The sequence below is a fragment of the Haliotis rufescens genome, unplaced genomic scaffold (assembly GCF_023055435.1).
Source record: "Haliotis rufescens isolate VD_foot unplaced genomic scaffold, xgHalRufe1.0.p SCAF_7, whole genome shotgun sequence".
NCBI classification, from domain to species: Eukaryota; Metazoa; Mollusca; class Gastropoda; order Lepetellida; family Haliotidae; genus Haliotis; species Haliotis rufescens.
Genome location: NW_025964361.1, coordinates 9,343,082 through 9,363,551, shown reverse-complemented (window position 1 = coordinate 9,363,551; position 20,470 = coordinate 9,343,082). Strand labels below are relative to the sequence as shown.

Sequence of the window (20,470 nt, the reverse complement as noted above, 5' to 3'; positions counted from 1 at the left end):
TCTCGGGCTGCAGATTTGACGGGGTCACAAGGGAAGCGAAGAAAATAGAAAATTAATAGGACTGGTGGCGAGATTGTCGATCGTCCGATTGAACCAATGTTGGGCCTTCTCTGACTCCCTTCCTGCAACGCAAGACGTCGCTGATGACGTCAAACGCTGTGGTTCTTACACCTAGCCACCGTTAGTTTCATTTTCTTTGCTTTTGGATTTTTAATCTACACGAAGTCATCTTTCTATAGATTCCAGATTGGTAATGATGTGCATAAAGATATACACAAACAAATTACATTTACAAATAGCAGAGGTATTTATGATGTTGACCTTTGAAATGACGATCTGTGGAATATTCGAGACGTGGATGTTCTAGTGTTTTTAATTGTTACGTAAAACTATCACGCTCTTATTTAATAACACATAATACACATGCCCATGGATGCTGTTAACAATACCTGTATTGAATCATAAACTTCTTGTTAACTTTAAGTTGATTTGATGTTTTTCGGGTCTATTTTGATGAAGTCAGGAATAGAAAAAAAAATCATAAGAAAAGATAACAGTGAAATAGAAAACGATAGTGTCTGCTTAGAAAATGCTAACGTCATGTGAGAAAGCAATTAAGGACTTTTGATTAGATCTTACTGAAGTTTTACCACAGAGCCTTGCCTTGTGATTCTCGCACCTGCTGTACACCTAGCAACCGGTTAAAATAGTTTTTGGGGATAATCGGAAACATATGATATAGATTCCGAGGATTAATTATAAATAGTTGATGTGCTGCGTCCCAATGAACTAATATAACACATACAACTCAAAATAAGTTAAAGGACACCGCATGTTTTCATGTGACTACAGTTAATCAGTCATGGTTGGTGGGGGTTGCAACTTCCAGCTGTGTAACTTGTTTTGAGCGCAACCTGTTATTGTTCATCGAGCCTTTTGGAGACCTACCTCTGTCCCATAAAGTAGCTTCAAGCAACATTTCGTTTATAAACAATATCATTTACACAATATCTGCCAGCGTACACCGTTAAAGGTACCCATCGAGCGTTAATTCCAAACGAGGTTTACATTTATCGTGGTATTTTAAGCACCACTAGGTTTCTGTGCAGGAAGGGAATTCTATGTAACGTATTTATGTCACGTGTTACTTCAGGTCTGCAAGCCTTTGAGTATCGCTTGATGGCTTCCTTTAAAATTGTATTTCATAAATACTTCTGTCTACCAGCCATTCTGATGATTTGAGATCAGCTGGAGTGACACATCAGTGGTGAGACTATTCATATGCGGCCATTGTCTTCTCTCATGACAAGAATGGTTGCAATGTCGCCAAATACGATGCCAGCAACATACAAATCGAACTCTATGAGCTGCAAAGTTACAGAGTTTTTTCCACTGCATATTGACATTTGGTGCATATGAATGTTGTTTACTACCGCCGCAATATTTCAGCGATTTCACAACAGCCTGAAAACAATTGAGTCTGCCGATGGACCTGCTACACCTTAAACATTGTTACAATCCCCCGAAAATTAAATGTGACCCTTGATTAGTGCATCACAAAGCCCAGGGGCGATTTAGACAGATAGTTTCACGTTTATAGTCTTAAGTGACGTTATTGTTGAAACTACCGTTGCCATCATGGTCAAAAGCGGAGTGACTGAAGGCAGGAGAAACGAATAACGCCATAGTGTACGATGACATCATCGTCTCTTACGTCAAACATACATTGGTCCTATTCTGACATCAGTCCTGGACACACACAAGCGTACAGGCTATCTCGGGGGACAACCCACCTGCCACATTAGAGGACACGATGTATTTATCTATTTCAGTCAGGAAACTGCTGAAGAAACCGAAACTGGAAATAACGCTAGAAGAAGACACTGATGACTAGCAAATATACACTCGAATGGTAAATCTGGTTAGTTCTACTAAAAGGTAAGCTGCTCTTCAGGGCATATAGAACCACTAACAACGTTCAAGTCTTTCACCAGTATCAAGCGCAGATTATCATTCAGCTTACGCACACATCTCATACATGTCATACCCGCAACGCTTCCCAAACGCGTGTCTATTGGATATATATAAAGTATGTTTGGATATCCCAGGAGATTGTTACTAAAACAAAACAAGTTGTAATTCCCAGTACTGATATATTCGTTATTGATTATTAAAAGAAAACATTTAAGAGCTTCACGGTAAAAGTCGGTTCGGAATGCTATAGAGAAGCCATTGCTGTAACTACTCTTTCTGGGGACATTATGGCTTAAGAGGAGACGTCTAAAAGTTTGTGACAAACGGACTGACGGACAGACGACGATCAAAGCGCCAGCCATAAGATCACTTTTAGAGAATGTAGTTCGTAGTTTCTGCGAATAGATGAGGACTGATGTCTATTCAGATGCATTTTTAGTAAACGTTTCAAATTTCTAAAATGAGAAAAAATTGGATACTTGATCATGCAGTTTTATGCATTTTCTTCATACATTTTAAATTAAATGAAGTGTTGTGTTTGTTATTTATATAACAAAGGTTTATATATACCACGTGCCACGCCATGCGACGCGCCGCCAGGCCACGCCACGTCACGCCACGCCACGCCACACAACGCCACGCCGATTAACCAAGGATGATTCGGGAACGCAAGGTCATCCGTTGCAAAGCAACCCCTTCCACCCTCTTTCTTCTCACAAACAAAACGACACAAATGCATGCACAATAACATTGAAAGCTATTCTTTACAGTGTTAACAAGTACAGATTTCATACTCTTCACCCATTGTCATCCACAAAAACCTACCTATTTTACAACTCCTTACAAAATATCCACACATGCAACTTTGCTACATGTCCATCTATCTCTTTGCAAGAACCATAGAACACAGAATTACCAAACATAGTCTCATGACATCATAGTGACGCCAGATTCATGTATTCTGTTTTTATGATGTGAACATGAACTAAAATCTTAATTACTATTTATTTCATAATTTAGCATTTAAACGTTATAATGGGAGCAGTGTGTGACGTCATTGTTTTGTGACGTCACATTACCGTATGTACACCATTGTGTTATCATGGCAACCACATCTACAGAAGATCACAACAAATTAAAAACTTGTTCGATGGTATCCCAAACATTGTCTCCGAAAAAGGAGGGTTGATTTTCTAAGAGCAGGTGATCTGCCTACCTGTTCCTCTGACCATTCTTATACCACTCAATATAATAGTACCATCCCATTCTTATATATTATGTCATTCTATCTGTCATGCCATAAGAAATTAACTGTAATAATATGAAAGAATCGGATGGCCCTCAACTATTTTGAGTACTGTAGCATATATGAAAAAAAACAATAAACCCGTCTCTTGATCAAGGTTCATCAGAGCATGTATACGATGAATACTTTTATCCAGAGGAATAATCAAACATTTTGATTCTTCAAAAACATATTGAATCACAAACATACTTTTGTAGCAGTCCAATCTCTAAATGTGATGTTTGACTGCTTATCAGTCATAACAGTTGATACTCAAAATACAGATGCAGATTTTCAGTAGAAGACTTCAAGTTTTTAATTTTAACATTTAAATATATGAATTTATTTTTCTGCAAAACACAATGCTCGAAAGCGAGTCCCCCTTGAGACATTACCAAGAGAAATGGTAAATGATGCCACAGGCTTGTCTGGGTCCCTGAAGTCCCTCCCTGTTAAACTCTTACTGTTTGTAATACAATCATAATACAACCATTAAACGTCCGCTATTACGGTCGGTCGCGCGGTGAAGCACTTTCTTACCATTTCAACGAGACAGTATACAAGATGTCCTACTCTTTGTGGCCAATCATGTGACACTGTCATCTCTTTCCGGACAAGCTATTAATACTGGTATGTATAGGCAGGCTGTCTGTCTCTCCTAACGTCAAGGACACGATGGAGACTACTGAAGCAGTGATGGCTGCTATTAGCCCTCCCATTATCAAGCCTTCAAACATCGCCAACAAACACAACCACTGCATGTACCTCTAATTCCGTCTGGCCATTAATATGCCGATAAATCTACAAGCTCTACACATAATGAGGATTTGGTCTCGATGGATGCATGACTGAATGGGCTAATGGCACAAGGAACTGTATTGTCTGACCATTCAATCTCGACTCGTACATCGTAACTACTCTGGGTAGTAAAAGATTAGCACTGGGCGGACACAAGCGATGCAATAGCTATGAAATGGGCTAATCAAAACTCGGCCATTCCTGCCTGTCTTCATTATGTGCTGGGGCTGTGTGATCTGCAAACTGGGTCACTAAGATTTCTTTTCAATTTCACCGGGATAGAATTAAATTGAAAAATAGAATTAATATAATGAAATGAATATTTTTTACTGAAGGATGCACAATATTGTAAAACCTAATCAGATTTTATGTGCTGCAGTGTGGATCCAAACGTGGCTTCAACTCCATGCTCAGTTTTCCGTTTCCAGCTCAGACGCATTGTTTAACGGTCCACACACATGATAGCAATCGTTTTCACATAGTGCAACCCCATTAATCCAGACTCTGATAGTTAGAAACCCCAATAACCCGAACGATTACTGTTGGATACAGCTGTATATAATTAAAAGGACATTTATAGAGCATCCATGGTCTTATAAGGAAGGCGATTGCGCTAAATATTGCTATGTCCGGATTAACGAGGTTCACTGTACAACACATGCGAGAGCGGATATATGACATGTAAAGAAATAGAAGGCATATAGATGACAAGGACAAGGCGGATTTTCATTCACTAATCATCAACACCAAAACAAACAATGAATCCCCCTAGTCTTGCCCCGGTTGGAATTTTACTGTGAGGATAGTACATATACACACAAAGGACATCACTGATTCGTTAATCCGGAAGTTACACTGGGGACGCATCCGTCTTGACTAACAAGGTTTCGCTGTATATCACTTATTCTTTCTTTCATGTGCTTGAAAATAACAAACCTTCTTTAAACACCTCACTTTATCTCTTCCTGTTGATATCGATAAATTCTTCCATCTGTGTGCTAAGCTACAGTATACACTTACAACATGACAAGTGATCAGAGAAAAGAGGCTTGATACATTGTCTCCTGATTGTGTGGGATTGACTAATGCATCTTATCCACTTAGGCCATATTTACAGACAACGCAGCGACATACAACATGTTCAAGACAACGTCCTTCTACACAAGAGCAATACATATAACGTTGAGCGTCCTTGATACTCTTTGGCTTCCTGTGCATCCTCCACTGCATGTTGACACATCTCCTTCAGCCTCCTCCTCCGCAGCCAACCAGTCTAACGGTATCAGCATCACCAACTCAGGAAGACCTTCTTCTCCAGTTCACAATCACACACACTCATCGTTGTTAGTTCGGCCATTCCAACGCTTCACAGTAAACACAAATGGGCTGGAATACTTCAACAGTGGATCATCCTCCTTGTTTTGGGCTCTGTCATCCATTAGCTTCGTGATGGTACGTCTACCATTAGAATGGTTATGCCAGGGCTTCCAATTCAGACATTGCATCACGAGCACTGTCCTCGATACCAGAAGAGGTAGCCCTCCCTGCTAGGCCTCTCGATATCTGCAAGCACAGCGAATATTTCTTGTTCAAGGAGTGCACGCTTTGATGTCCATGCTTATCCAAAAGGTACTCTACCTTCTCGAGAAGAATTGATCTATTTGTACACCACGTTCAGCCCTTTGTCTAAGGGCAATCAATTGCCCCAGACCGACATCAGCTAACATGGGACATGAGACTGCAAATTGATCCCAATCTGCAAGAAAAGTTGAAAGTCGGACTTTTGAAAAGAAAAGCATACAGAACATGTTCCATGAAGGAGTCTGTTCTTTTGATGTTGGGCAAATCGGGAGTAATGGTGAAAAACATGTTTGTCAATGAAATGGAGATTCAGATTGAACATTGACCTGAATTCATTTTGTTTCTTGTTACTAATTACGATGGGCCATATTGCCTGGAATAGACATTCTGATTCTGTAACTGATTAATTCTACCAGCAGATACTAAACGCGGAACCCCTTTCATCAACTGAGAATTCTTTGATGCCTTTGAAAGTACAATCGTATCCAGAGGCTTTTTTTTATCACCATTGATGAAATAATATAATCTTTTCGCGCTTCAGGGACTTTGTAAAATTCGAAAACATACTATTATCAGAATGGCCAAGCTCGGCATCGAATACTTTGAGGAATAATACATTGTGGTGCTTATCATGTTCTCTCATGTTCATTCAAGCCCGACAATTAATCAAACACAATTCATATCAGTCATTTGACTTAGTTTTGTTAAGTTCAGTAACCAGACCAGTTGTTTAACGCTACACTCACCAATATTCCAGCTTTATGACGGCGGTCTGTGTAGAATCGAATCTGGGCCAGATAATCCAGTGATTGACATCATTAGCCTCGATCAACACAACTGGGATACGATGACATGAATCAACCAAGTCAGCGAGCCTGACCCACCGATCCCGTTAGTCGCCTCTAACGACAAGCATAGTCGCCTCTAACGCCTAGCAGGGATTGCTGAATACCAATTCTCTACCCGGATCTTCACGGGTCTAAAACGTACTTTGCGTTTATCTATTGTCTGAACCGCCTCTTTGACAGGCGGTATTCCATAGCTGGAGTTTCTTGACCTTAATTGCGTAAATGTGCAGAGAGTACGACTGACGTGGGTTCTGACAATTAACAGCGTATTTGTCGTTGCCTTACCTGAATTAATTGCTGAGTGTATGTTTGTCCGCTAAAAGTACATTTGGTACCGAAGGAGATGGAGTTGGAGCCTGAGTTGGAGCCGAAGTCGGAGCCTTACATTTAGTTGGAGCCGTAGTTAAAGAAGACGCGGTATGATCATCTCAGAAGTTGGCCACAACAGAAGTCCATTTGTCACACATGGTCCACGTTCACACATGGTCTATTATCACACATGGTCTAAGTTCAGACATAGCCTAGGCATGTACCAACGAGGCGAACACACAGGACATAACACAAGCCCCCATGAATTGGAATCACAAATAACACAAGTGAACCAGTCTTGTTCTTGGTTCTTTAAACAAAAGCATTGTTTCTTTGGTTGAAGAAATATAGCACCATTCTGAATAAGGCATGAACGTTATCTTCAGTGATCGTTATCCACCTCTGAAAGACAAAACGGAATTTTATTAATATCCAAATTATATTTTAAACCTAATATCTTGGTATTCGTTTCATTCTTTATTGGTAATCTGGTTTAGATAAACATGTCAAAGGAAAGTAGAAGATGTGTAAATTGAAGAAGGTGTATATTGGGTTTAAGTATTGGGCTCAGGTCAGAGAGGTTATTGCTAGACTAAGTGAATCAAGTTTCTTTTAAATGAGATTTCATTCAATCAGTGAGGGAAATTTTATCAGTTATCTAATCAGATTATCGTATTTGAACCACAATCTGTTGATAAATGTGCTCATCACTTTCAGCCTCTATTCGATTTTATTATATATTTATTAGTGTATCCAGGTCAGACGGTGATAAAGGTAAAAAGTGCTGACTTGAAGAAAATGTTGATGGGCAGATGCTGGACTACAAAAATAGCCTCAGACAGTAGGTGTGTAGGCGATATCGAACCATGAGCTCAACACACTCTGTCTGTCAATTCTAATGCAGTTATTCCCAGCTGATTTTCTTTCATTGACAATGGCGAATGCGGCTTGTATTTTAGTAGTGTGTGCCTTTCATGCACTTGTGGCACGTGTTCTTGGTGGACAGCTGGGAACGGTTTCACAAAGGAACATTAGTCCCATCGCCTGTGTTACCTCCATACTTTAACATAGACCTACGACCCCTTTAAGGTGTCTATGTAATCTGTTCTTACGTCTTGGAGAGACTGTGAATGCACGAATATTGTTTTATGCCGCTTTCAGCAATATTCTAGCACTATAACTGGAGCGGACAGTTGGTTTCACACATTTTAAAAATTTCTCGAAACAAACTGGCCTTAAGTGTTAAGAGTGAACGCTTTTATATTAACGGGGGCAGGGCTGGCTCATTTGTCTAAGGCGTGGCAGTTCGCTGTGGGCAGGGCAGAAATCTGCCAAGTGTTCGGGGTGGCCTAGTGGTTAAAGCGTTCGCTCGTCACACCGAAGACCCGGGTTCGATTCCCGACATGGGTACAATGTGTGAAGCCCATTTCTGGTGTCCCCTGCCCTGGTATGGCTGGAATATTGCTAAAGGCGGCGTAAAACCATACTCACTCACTCACTCACTCACTCACTCACTCACTGTCAAGTGTTCGAATGAGTGTTCGCCCCGATTATGTCTCAAAGTTTGTCAGCATAATACCCGTGCTCGTGGGTTTCACCGAAGTGGTGAACGTCAGAGGCCTGCATCGCTTCGGGATTTCCTCCCACGTTAAGCTGACACGCCGTGATATAATTGGAATACAGTTGAGAGCGGCCTAAAAATTAAGCTCACTCATTCAACTGCATTAACTTCAGCTTAAAATGATTCAGATCACAGACAAAGTACATTGATTAGGTTAGGGCGATACAGGATACATGTAGGCATATCATAGTTTGTCTTAAATTGAGTGAGTGAGTGAGTTGGGTTTAACGCCGCTTTTAACAGTATTCCAGTTATATCGCGGCGTGTCAGCTTAATGTTGTGGGAAGGCCCGAAGTGATTCAGGTCTCAGACGTTTACTACTTCGGTGAAACCCACGAGCACGGGAATGGTGCTGACAAACCTACAAACATAATCAGGGCGAACCGGGATTCGAACCAACAATCATAGGTTTCTGGCGTGCCCAAGGGACGCAACTCTGCACAGCGAATCGCGGCGCCTTAGACGACTGGGCCACCCGTACCCCCTGGGCGATATAGGATACATGTAGGCATATCATAGTTTGTCATAAAATCAGGGGTAGCTAGTAATGCAATAGATCAAGGTCATTCCGCATTAAGTAAATTTACTTGAAGTCCGTTCTTGATTTCTTTCTTCAACTTTATTTGTATGAAAACGAAAGATTAACGTCGACCTGTTCGCACACGCATAACATGAAAACTGGCAGGTACCGAAAATGACCGACATCAATTGTCACACAAAAGCACGTTAATCTGACAGTCTCTGGTTATGAATAACTGATATCCATATGGTATAGTGGGAATTGGAAAGAGTGATGCTCTACTGTGGTCTAGCTGTTAGAAACATAAACATACATATGTAGTATTCGTACCACATATTGATCTTAGCACAGCAACTCTATGGAGGGCTGTGCAGACATTAAAAGAAATTATCTGCGTCATCTTAATGAGCGATGCTATTCCATGATATGAACATGGAGTTATCACATCTGATAGTAACTGATCCGGTGCCACCGGTAGATCAGGGCATGCTTAACCTTTTCGCAAACACCTGCTCTCATCCCTGACTTTCAGTGATCAATCAACACATTGACTTGTACATCCTTCTGGAATCTGTTTCGGCAGATTCGAGACTAATGATTCTTTGGTGTTGAAGTTTTGAATTTAACATATGTGGGTTACAATAGCTGATGCGCTAAGATCGCAAATACACGTTACAGTGAGTGCGTGAGTGCGTGAGTGCGTGAGTGCGTGAGTGAGTGAGTGCGTGAGTGCGTGAGTGAGTGAGTGAGTGAGTGAGTGAGTGAGTGAGTGAGTGAGTTGTTTTTTACGCTGCTTTGAACAGTTTTTCAGTTAAGTCATGGAATGGACATGGAGCTGAGAAACCGATAATCCTAAAAAGAGATAATCTGGGATGCGAACCAATGATCATAGGATCCTGGCAAGACTAAGGGACGCAACTCTGCACGGCGATGACAGATGACAGGGAGTACCGTATACCGTCACTCACTTTATTACGTTAAGGTTATGTTTTAATGTTCATTATTTGACTGTCGTAATAACGGCATTACGCTGAACACACCGACTATTAATCTGTATTGAAATAAAACGATGTGCCATGTGTTTTGTCGGTGAAGACTTTGTTATAAACACAAAAACCTTGCGTCACGGAAGATAACTCTTACCTCTCTGAACTGTTTCCGGTCCAGGAGAGGTGGGAGGCAAGTAGACTTCTGAGACTGCGCAGAAAGGAGTTGGTATCAGGGTTCTTTGAACCTCTCGTTTACTGAAGTATAAACAGACACGATACAGACTTTTTAAAAAAAATTAACTTGCGAAACGTCAAGTTAAGTGAGGGACCAACCAACTTTAGTCCCTGGTGATGGGAAGGTTGGGTGTGTTGAGAGTTCTATTAACGACAAAAAAATTCACAAAACAGTTTAGTTTAGGCTACCCAGCAAATCTAGTGTACATATACTGCTCTTGTAAAATGAGACGTCAAATTATTTTTACAGTGTTTTCATGAGAAACATATCCAATCCCAGAATATGAAATCGACAGTCCCTTAACACGCAAAGATTTTCCAACTTTCCAAGACTACTTCAATAAATCTACTTTTTGGTTAACCTTCCTTACTTATTGAAGGTTGGGAAACAAAAAAATTAAAAAATTAAAACAACAACAAATATGTGAACTAATGATATACCAAGGTAAGTATTAGCTGGTTGTTCCCCTCCATAACAACTAAATGGTAAATTTCGATTGTTTCTTGCTCCCTGCGTTATTAAAAGGGGTACGATAAGCCACAGTCTGGTGCCAATTTCAAGCCGACAGCTAAATCAAGACATAATTATCAGTGCCCTATCTGAAACTGAGACAGTGGTTTACGGTAATTACTAATGCCAATCTGACAATCATTAGAAACTAGCAGTCAGCAGACAAATCACATAAAACACGTTAGGACGGAATAAAACACGTTAGGACGGAATAAAACACGTTAGGACGGAATAAAACACGTTAGGACTGAATCAAACACGTTAGGAATGCCAAATCACCGAAGCCTTGTCCCCTAAGGTAAATATTTACACGTGGATTTTGTGTGGGACCACATCTCGAATGTTAATCACCAAATAACGCTAGGCAGTGGAGCACATCTGTATGTAGCCTAACAAAATGAATAAAAAAGGACTTACTTTGCAATCCAGCCATTTCTTCAAGAACTAATAGTTCGTATGATCAAAAAATGCATGGGCAATATACATTAATTGAACGAACAGTTCTTTGAGATTAAGCTCACCTTTATAAAACATATCCTTTCCCATTGAGCAGCTACGAGATTGCTGAAATAATAACATTGAAATGTCGTTAGGCTATAACCCCGTGGAGGAATTACAGAGACATGAAAATATAAAAGATATATGCAGCTATGCTGCAACGTTAAGCAATAATTGTACCAGTCCTCCACCAGTGCTTCCTCTACAGTTACTCGGCCTTTATTGAAATTGATTTTTCGCGTTGATTTAATAATCAAATTTTCCACAAGGATTTATTAGCAGATGGCCAAGGATAATTGTTTTTCATCTCAATAAAATACAACAACAATTCATTCAATTTCATGAAAGCAAGCACACAAGGTTTCTATTGTTGCTGTTGCAATATTACACTCCGCTCGCTGACATGTAGTTCATGATTCGACACTAATAAAACGTAATTTTAGGATTTAGGAATAAAACGCCACATGCAAGCATTATTTCTTATGGGCAATCCAGCAGGCTTCATGGCTATATCCAGTAATAGAAACTCATACGGTTTTACCACTACAGTGATTTTCAATTAAAGCTACTTTAAATTCAGTCGATTTATTGGACACGGCACAATGGGTAGGAACGTAAGTACACAAAAAACTGAAAATATGTCCAGTTCTGAATGCCACAAGTGCTTGTTACTCCAAGAGATATAGTTTACCGTTTCCAATACACTTAGTACTCTGCAACATGATCACTTTGCGTCATTTGACGTGACAGGAGTCGAATGCTATATTGTTGGGGTTTTGGAGAGACTTAATACAACAGGTCACCTGTTTTCGTTAGTATTTTGTGGAAATAATTAAATTATCTTATGGCTTGAAACAAATTATTTTCAAAGTAAAACAATGTTTTTCTTACTCACAAAACCCAGTAACAATAATAGCAAGGGAAGATAATTCTTTCGTAAAATCCGGACACTTCTCATATCCATTGAAGTAATATGAAAACCGGGAACCTTTTTACCGGAAAGAAACTGTAGATGATCGGCACGATTGTGTGCCTTAAAGTAGGTCAGTCAATTGATGTCGTTCCTATTGAACCCATTGCATCTGTATCGTACAACCTAATATTTCAAGGCGGACACGGGTGGCCCAGTCGTCTAAGGCACCGCGATTCGCTGTCCCTTGGGCACGCCAGAAACCTATGATTGTGGGTTCGAATCCCGGTTCGTCCCGAATATGTTTCTAGGTTTGTCAGCATCATACCCGTGCTCGTGGTATGACTGGAATACTGTTAAAAGCGGCGTTAACACCAACTCACTCACTCACTCACTGCTCAATATTTCAAGTGCTAAAAACCTCGTCCCTCATTACTACAGACTTTAATTTGTGCTACCCTGGCCAAAATATTTAACATTGTCAACAATGGACTTTCATTGACCTAAATGGACACTCATTGGCCTCAATAGTCTTGATTGATTTCAATTATTTTACACTTGCTCAAGATAGGGTAAATGCGTATTTTCGTTACGAACATGCAGCAAATTCCCTATTTTGCTTGAGGTGACTGGAACCTTTTCCTACTCGGCTGGACATATTCTCGAAAGAAAAAACGTAAAATAATTACTGTTCGGTCAGATTGCATCATTTGACCAACACGTGAGGTTTCACATGCAGGACATACAAAATTTATATTGGTGCGGACAGTGCGTTGGTTGAGTGGCATATCAGGCCGTATATTCCCCGCCATCAGCATCCGAGGGTTGTCTCTCGTCGCTTGGTTTAAAACTCGCAATGCCTCGATCTGTGAACAGAATAAAATATTCAAACTTTTATCTGCTGAATTATTGATGCTGTGAATTGATGGAGCCTCAGCAACAAAATATGATAATAACAATATTTACAATACACAATATCTGTTCATCTTTTCAAATAGCAAGACTTGCATGTGATATGTGTCACAATTTATGATTTGGGGTTGAAATTATGGGAACAATAAACAAGAAGATGTCAGTGAAACCCCTGATCCACTGCATTGTTATCAAAAGGAAAGGCGGTGATCGGAAAAAGTTTACAAAAGGCAATGACTAAAGGGTTTTCATATGCTCTGTTTCAGTAAGTAATACTGGGATGACTTACACACAATGACAGCTTCAAAAAACCAAGTGATTTAAGAGAATACGAAAATAACTATATAAACTTAAATAAACATGGTAAAATATCAAAATCTGCTTAAAATGTTGGTATTATGGTTCACATTGTAGTTTATTAACATACTGCATCTGAAATGGCGTAATGATAGCTGCAAATATGGCTGCGAAATTTGCAAACTTGCCAAATCCAATATGTCTGCCATGTGGGCGTACGATAGCTGCAAATATGGCTGCGAAATTTGCAAACTTGACAAATCCAATATGGCTGCCATGGTGGCGTACGATAGATGCAAGTATGGCTGCGAAATTTGCAAACTTGACAAATCCAAAATGGCTGCCATGGTGGCCATGTTTAGAATCGGATCAGAATTCTGTGCATATTTTCAGACAAACTTGTTGGAATCATCCATGGGATCATGTTTAACCATCATAGGCTTAGTTGTTTCAAACTACGTTGATTGACTGCGTAACACAACATTATCAGCTCACAGGTATTTGGTTCTGATGAGCTTTTTTTCTACAGACTTAAAAAAAAACACCTTGCGAGAAAGAAATAATCCGATAATATCCACCCTTAGATACCATAGATAATCTCACCTGCTTTTTACTGACGTGTATGGGTTTATTTAACACCAGCCACGTGACCGTCTCAAAACAACCCGGATGTGTCATCGAACCCTCATATGTGACGTAATTGTCAGTCGCCGGGAGAAGTCTCGACAACTGTAGGCCACGTAGTAGCGTCACATCGCCTGAAACATTGATACACATCAATGTACAGTGTATATTGGTGAGGGGGGGGGGGGGGGGGGGGGGGGGGGGGGGGAGGGATTCCGATGTGATGAAAGGATTGACTGTATATATATATATATATTTGTTTAATAACAAGGTATTTTTGTGGCAGACAATATGTTTTATCTCACGGGTATGGTGCTGCCCGATGGTAAATCTGAAGGAATCAAATCTCAAGCTTCTGGCACAGGACTGCAATGCCTGACACAAATGGGCCGTCCGTGTCCCCATGGTCGTCGGTGTGGAATATCGTAAGCAGCGTATATGAATTGTGGCTCACGAATACAATAAATACTCTTTTGATAGCCCACTCTTTATATCCAAGAATATTAATCTTGTTTTATATCTGGCCGGCAATTTCTGGCCGGGAATAGACTGTTACAAAATACAGTTGAATAACACCCTCATTATATGAAACAATATTCGCCTATATCTCTTGAGTGAGTGAGTATGGTTTTACGCCGCTTTTAGCAATATTCCAGCAATATCACGGCGGGGGGCACCAGAAATAGGCTTCACACATTGTATCCATGTCGGGAATCGAACCCGGGTCTTCGGCGTGACGAGCGAACGCTTTAACCACTAGGCTACCCGACCCCCCCTCAAATCATTTTGATTTAATAACGAAATAATAACATATGCATAGAGAAGATGTTTAACGGCGCACTTATGAATATTTCACGGTGGCATGCAAATACATGTTATGGAGTCTTGGCATGACAAACCAATGATTGATATCATGAACAACGATCCACGCCATCGAGTTACGATGACATGCATCAACCAAGTCACGGGACTTTATTCTTATTTCAGTTTTAATTTCAATGGCAAATCACGTTTGCCTTTGATTTAGGTTTCATTAAACTAAAAACCATTCGTCTACATTCAAGAGAGATACAATCAATGTGTTGTGTTCTTATTAAATACCCTTGATTGTGTGGGATGAGGCTGAATGTGTGGGATCAAACAATATAATGTACACTGTCACGCAAAAGACATTTTCAAATCCTTTGAGAAGCACAGGACCTTTAAGGTTAGACTGGTTGACATTTGAACGTGAGAAGATATCTTTAGTTCACTTTGGAAATATTACCTGGACACTAGAAGACTTATTACATTTTGACTAGACGACAGTAATACCAGAATCACCTCAGTCACAGATGAGAGTTAAAAGGGATAGAACAACGTGTGAGATCCACTTAAAGTTGGGTTGGGGGACCGATCATTTAATATTCAAGAAGGGGTTTGGGAACGGGCGGGGGTTAGAGATTTTTGTTCGAGAGTCTATTTCTTTCAGTCAGACATTTTCTTTTCCCGAACATCACATTATTGTTTCAGAACATCAAGTGTTCAGTGAACGATTTTTTTTGTAAATCCAAAGGACAATTTACTTTTTCGGGAAAAGATTACTTTTTTTGACAAAATGTCACAGCCTCTTTCGAATATCAAATGGTCGACCCCTAGCCATCGTTGCTTTATAACACGAGGCTCGTCCATTCTGAACGAGGATACTAAGTGACTCAGCGGTTGTAGTGAGTGTGTGAGTTGAGTTTAACGCCGCTTTTAACAGTATTCCAGTTATATCACGGCGTGTCAGCTTAATGTGGGAGGAAAGCCCGAAGTGATGCAGGTCTCAGACGTTTACCACTTCGGTGAAACCCGCGAGCATGAGTATGGTGCTGACAAACCTCAAAACATAATCGGGGCGAACCGGGATTCGAACCCACAGTAATAGGTTTCTGGCGTGCCTAATGGACTCCGCACAGCAAATCACGGCGCCTTAGACGACTGGGCCACCCATGCCCCCCTCAGCGGTTGCAAAAGAACATGATAATGTTTCCTATTCGATAAAAACCTACCATGTTCAGACATGTGGGTTATTCAAATATTTTTGGCTACCATTTCTCCGGGATACAATTTTACAGAAAATCCTTTCGAAGCCAAGATACCACAAGTCTGTTTTCGACTCTCAATTTGTTATTCTTTAAACAGCGTGGGCTACTGGGCAGAACAGTTTTTCAGCATCCCACGCTTGTCCTAAGAGCCGTCTCAAATGTGGAATCGGTGGTCACTTAGTGTGACTCCAACGGCGTGGTACGTCCTTCAAGCTACTAACCACAGCTTTACCTCTCATCGAGTCGATTATTTACGGTCGCCGTGATGAATCATTATTTATCATCCAAAACTGGCTCCCACAGGAGATATCGCTTGGATGAGATCAAGCGATATCTATACTGTAGATATCGCTGCAATGAATTTACATCACAATGATTTGCAGACCATTGTGACGTCACTGTTACCATGACGTCACAATCAAATGACATCACTAATGGCTCTGCTACTGAAGCTGTTTGCAGTACTTTTTACACTGAAGACACCGCTAATTACTGTCTACAAATTGAAAAAGTTGAAAGAATGATGTTGGATGATAAATAAAATCTCACCCTCGTGTCTTTTGATATCAAATATATCAATACTCGTTGATAAAAGTGTCAAAAATCGTCGGCAAGCCTCGGAATTTTTCCACTTTTATCAACTCGTGTTGATATATTTGGTATCAAAAGACACTCGCGTGAGATTCTCTATGTTGTGGCGTAAAATAACATGCATTCAGTGGGTGAGTTTGAAACCGAGCGAAATTCACAACTTTTAGTTGGAAACACATTTCATTTCCGGTAGAGATGGACATGAAACGACTTTAATAAACGAACGCTAAATATTGGCGTGTGTGAATGGGAAAATTTCACATTGTCAAAATAACTGCATTTCTGAAGCTAAGGTTAGGGCGACCTATTAAATTCGTTGAGTAATTACATCATTTCACTTGGAAGCCGTACGCCTTAATGTGAGATGAAAACGATCGCGTTGCCTCCTAAAGAAACATCTTATAGCAACTGTATTGACAAATAAAATGAATATTCTGAAACTACAAAGTTTGAATTTCGAATCGAGGCACAGATATTGAGTCGCATTTCCTCAGCTCGATATCATGCATATCCTTGATTTCAGGAGTACGAAGTGAGGATTGAGGTACGAAATGCGTTATAGAGATTGGCAAGAATTCAACTCTTACATTTACTTTAGCGTCTTCCGGGAAAAACAATCCAAGATAATAATGAGTAAAAAAGTACATTGATTCTGAGAAATTGACTACGCTTGTCCTTCGAGACAGCGGTGACAAACTCAATTTCCCAGAAGCCGTTTGTAGGCAAAAGACGAAAGGTAATGTCCGAAGAAAGTCATTTCGGTTTTTTCTATCTGATCTAATGCTAAAAGCATTCTAAAGAACATCATTGGATTACATCATTCGGTAAATGAAGCTGAATGTATTTTTGTTCGTTGTATTAACTAGCTGTGCTCTGGCGTGGAATGGGAATTTCCTCCTAAAAAAATACTCATCACAATTATTAAACGAACACATATATACGGAATTAAGAACATTTTTTCATGTGTGAAAAACAATTTAACCAGGATGGTGTTATAAACAATTAATCACAGTCTTCATTGGCGGCACAGTGTGGTAATATGTATGTCCCAGTTGAAATCAGGAAATTTAAGACTGATATTCCGAATTTTATAAATGATGACGTCACGCTCTTGTCCTTTCAGTTAATTCTGAGCCATAAATTCACTGGCCGTTCTGAAAGTGCATGTTAAACAAGTTAAACTGGAACAACTACAGGTGATTATGCAAAATGATAGAGAAATTCCATGCGTTGATTCTACCCCTGAATCAACAGATTCTCATGATTTTAATCATTACGTATTTAGTCTTCGAACGTTCGTTTGTCAAGGTCAAATATGGCTGGCATAAAAACAAATCTTTGCTTCGCAATATTACAAAAAGATGTTTGTCTGAGATACAAAATTGAGAAGAATATAGCCTTTACAAATGGTAATGTAGCAACATTTTATAAATCATGGATCTTTTATCCCATATTGTTTGAAGAAGCAGAACAGCAATAACATATGTATCTCTTTCTCATATTTGTTTCTTGCCAGGATCAGTGTTTGAATGATATTTTGAATGCTTGACTGTGTGTATGTTTTGTTATATTTCTTAAAAATCACCTTGGCACCATTTCCAATACGTGTATTTAATTTTTCCCAAATGTATACATACATTGTCTTCAGAATGTGAGGGTGACCATTGCCCTGGATTGCCATCCTCCTCATGATCATGTAACAGGGAAAAGGTGAAATAAAATATATAAAACAAAAAATATGGCTGGCATGACTACGTTCCGGGGAGGTCATATTCGAACACTAGTATTCAGGCCAAGAATGTTATGTCAGGTTATATGGTACAAGTGTCCGTTTTAAAATTGTGATGAGTAATGTCAGTGAAATATCACCAACGTTGTGTTATTACCGCAGTGAGATAACTCCCTGTGAAGCTCTGCAGGGAGGCAACAATTACCTTTATATTTAGTTTTGTTCATGGCTTTTAGTAAAACTCCGAATTCTGAATGTGGTCTCTCGGTTATCTGAAACGAAATAGGTACAGAATAATACAAAATTCCATTTTAACAACGTACACAGCTAGGTAAAGTTATAACTGAATGACGTCGACGAAGTATTAACGTACAGATAAATGAACTCATTCGTTACTGAGACCCGAGTTCGACTTCCAACCAACTGCCGTAATAGAGGTGGAAACCCTTTTTCCAGTGATTAAACTACTTGGCTTTGTAATATACCGAAATGTTTATCATTCGATTATGTTTCCAGAGAATAAGCAGTCTCGATCGTCCGCCAAACAGATTCCAATGGGCATGAAAGACAAAATAGTTGTGAAAATTGTATGAATGGATCACTGAAAATCAGAGCTGACACCAGGTGTTCGAGAAAAGGGTAATCATGTCCTGCCCAACTAAGGGTCTGGAAGATTTAAGACGTCAATCAGTAATGTGATCCTCCTTGATCTAAGCTATTTGATTTTGGGTGAGTGAGTGAATGAGTAAGTTGGGTTTAACGCCGTTTTTAACAATATTCAAGTCATATCACGGCGTGTCAGCTTAATGTGGGAGGAAAGCCCGAAGTGATGCAGGCCTCAGACGTTTGTCACTTTGGTGAAACCAACGAGAACGGGTATGGTGCTGACAAACCTAGAAACATAATCGGGGCGAACCGGGATTCGAACCCACAATTATAGGTTTCTGGCTTGTCCAAGGGACGCAACTCTGCACAGCGAATTGCGGCGCCTTAGACGACTGGGCCAACCGTTCCCCCATTTGGTTTTGGAATATGAGACACAAGTTCTTGGAAGTTACATATGATATCCCTTCCATCTAAACACCGTCCACCTACTTGGGCAAATACAGCGATGATGGTTAGACCTCGTGGAGACCTCTTTGCTGTTGACATATTGTTGTACAAGTCTGTGTTGTAGGCAAATATCTGGATCTGAAAACATAAGGCATGCAATTAACTTCAGCCACAATCCATCCACTATCTAACCATCTTTCCATCAACTATTTTCCCAAGAATCTATCTATCAACCATCCTTCTTGACGTGTGTTGCACTCCATTGTAGCAATCCATTGTGGTAGTATTTGCCAGCCGTCGTTGTTCTTTGTCCGCCTTTCGCTCATAACGTTGCCTACAATTTTATTTCAACATATTGATTCAACTGTTAGCTCCCGGCTCTTCTTAAGCACAAACACACGACTTTACTCGTTTAATCACAAATCTATCACATACATCTTTCAATTTTTTTCTCCGAAATGTGCGGGCTTAAACTCTGGTCTTATCCAAATATTCCTCATCAAGTGTCGCCCTTTCGACGAGGAGCGCCTCCAGGCTCTTTTCTTTCTACATTGTGACATAGATATGCCTTTGCAAGTCTTCTTTCCACAGTAAGAGACGTCTTGTATATTATGAAGTGTGCTATTGACGCATCTAGAAGTGGGGATGCCTTCGTCACAATTTGTCTCTAGCAGAGGTATCATTTCTGGACAATAGATGAAACAAAACACTCACAGTATCCCCATTTGCTTACACCGACCTCCCATCATCCAATTAGCTCACATCAAAGGTAGACCATATCCTTTCTATCGCCCATCAAAACCTTCAAACTCGATCAATGCAGATTTTTCTTATTTCTGTGAAAGTTCAGTTTGCAGAAGGTAATTCAATTTGCGAAAGCTCTCACCACGGAAACCATAGTTAGACATAAACGAAGAGGAATTCGCAAAAACATACAAAACACATTTATTTTGATTCCGAAATGAGAGTCTCTTTCTGATCGGATCCGTATCCGTTCCAATTTGATTTCTACTTTTTATAACACCCCTTAAATCTAATGAAGTAGCAACGGTTAAGATTACTATCAGATTGAAACTTATTATGTCCAAACATCTGTATTCATCGATCTAGAGGTTGA

General features: G+C 40.0%; 1 protein-coding gene across 4 annotated transcripts in view; it reads right to left on the bottom strand.

Annotated features, from left to right (window-relative positions):
- Nucleotides 1–207: 207 nt before the first annotated feature.
- LOC124121049 (carbonic anhydrase-related protein 10-like) overlaps nucleotides 208–20,470 on the bottom strand; it is a 132,993-nt gene continuing 112,730 nt past the window's right edge. Inside the window, exons 5-12 of one of the 4 annotated variants that reach the window (XM_046483994.2) lie at nucleotides 19,396–19,491; nucleotides 18,506–18,572; nucleotides 13,891–14,045; nucleotides 12,768–12,944; nucleotides 11,192–11,234; nucleotides 10,080–10,180; nucleotides 6,772–7,197; nucleotides 208–5,813 (exon numbers count right to left, since the gene is read on the bottom strand). In XM_046483994.2, the coding sequence (XP_046339950.1) occupies nucleotides 10,155–10,180; nucleotides 11,192–11,234; nucleotides 12,768–12,944; nucleotides 13,891–14,045; nucleotides 18,506–18,572; nucleotides 19,396–19,491 (564 nt within the window). In that variant the 3' untranslated portion in view covers nucleotides 208–5,813; nucleotides 6,772–7,197; nucleotides 10,080–10,154. Of the gene's footprint in view, nucleotides 5,814–6,517; nucleotides 7,198–10,079; nucleotides 10,181–11,191; nucleotides 11,235–12,767; nucleotides 12,945–13,890; nucleotides 14,046–18,505; nucleotides 18,573–19,395; nucleotides 19,492–20,470 lie in introns of those variants that run through there. The other 3 variants (XM_046483995.2, XM_046483997.2, XM_046483996.2) reach the window with 3 other exon arrangements.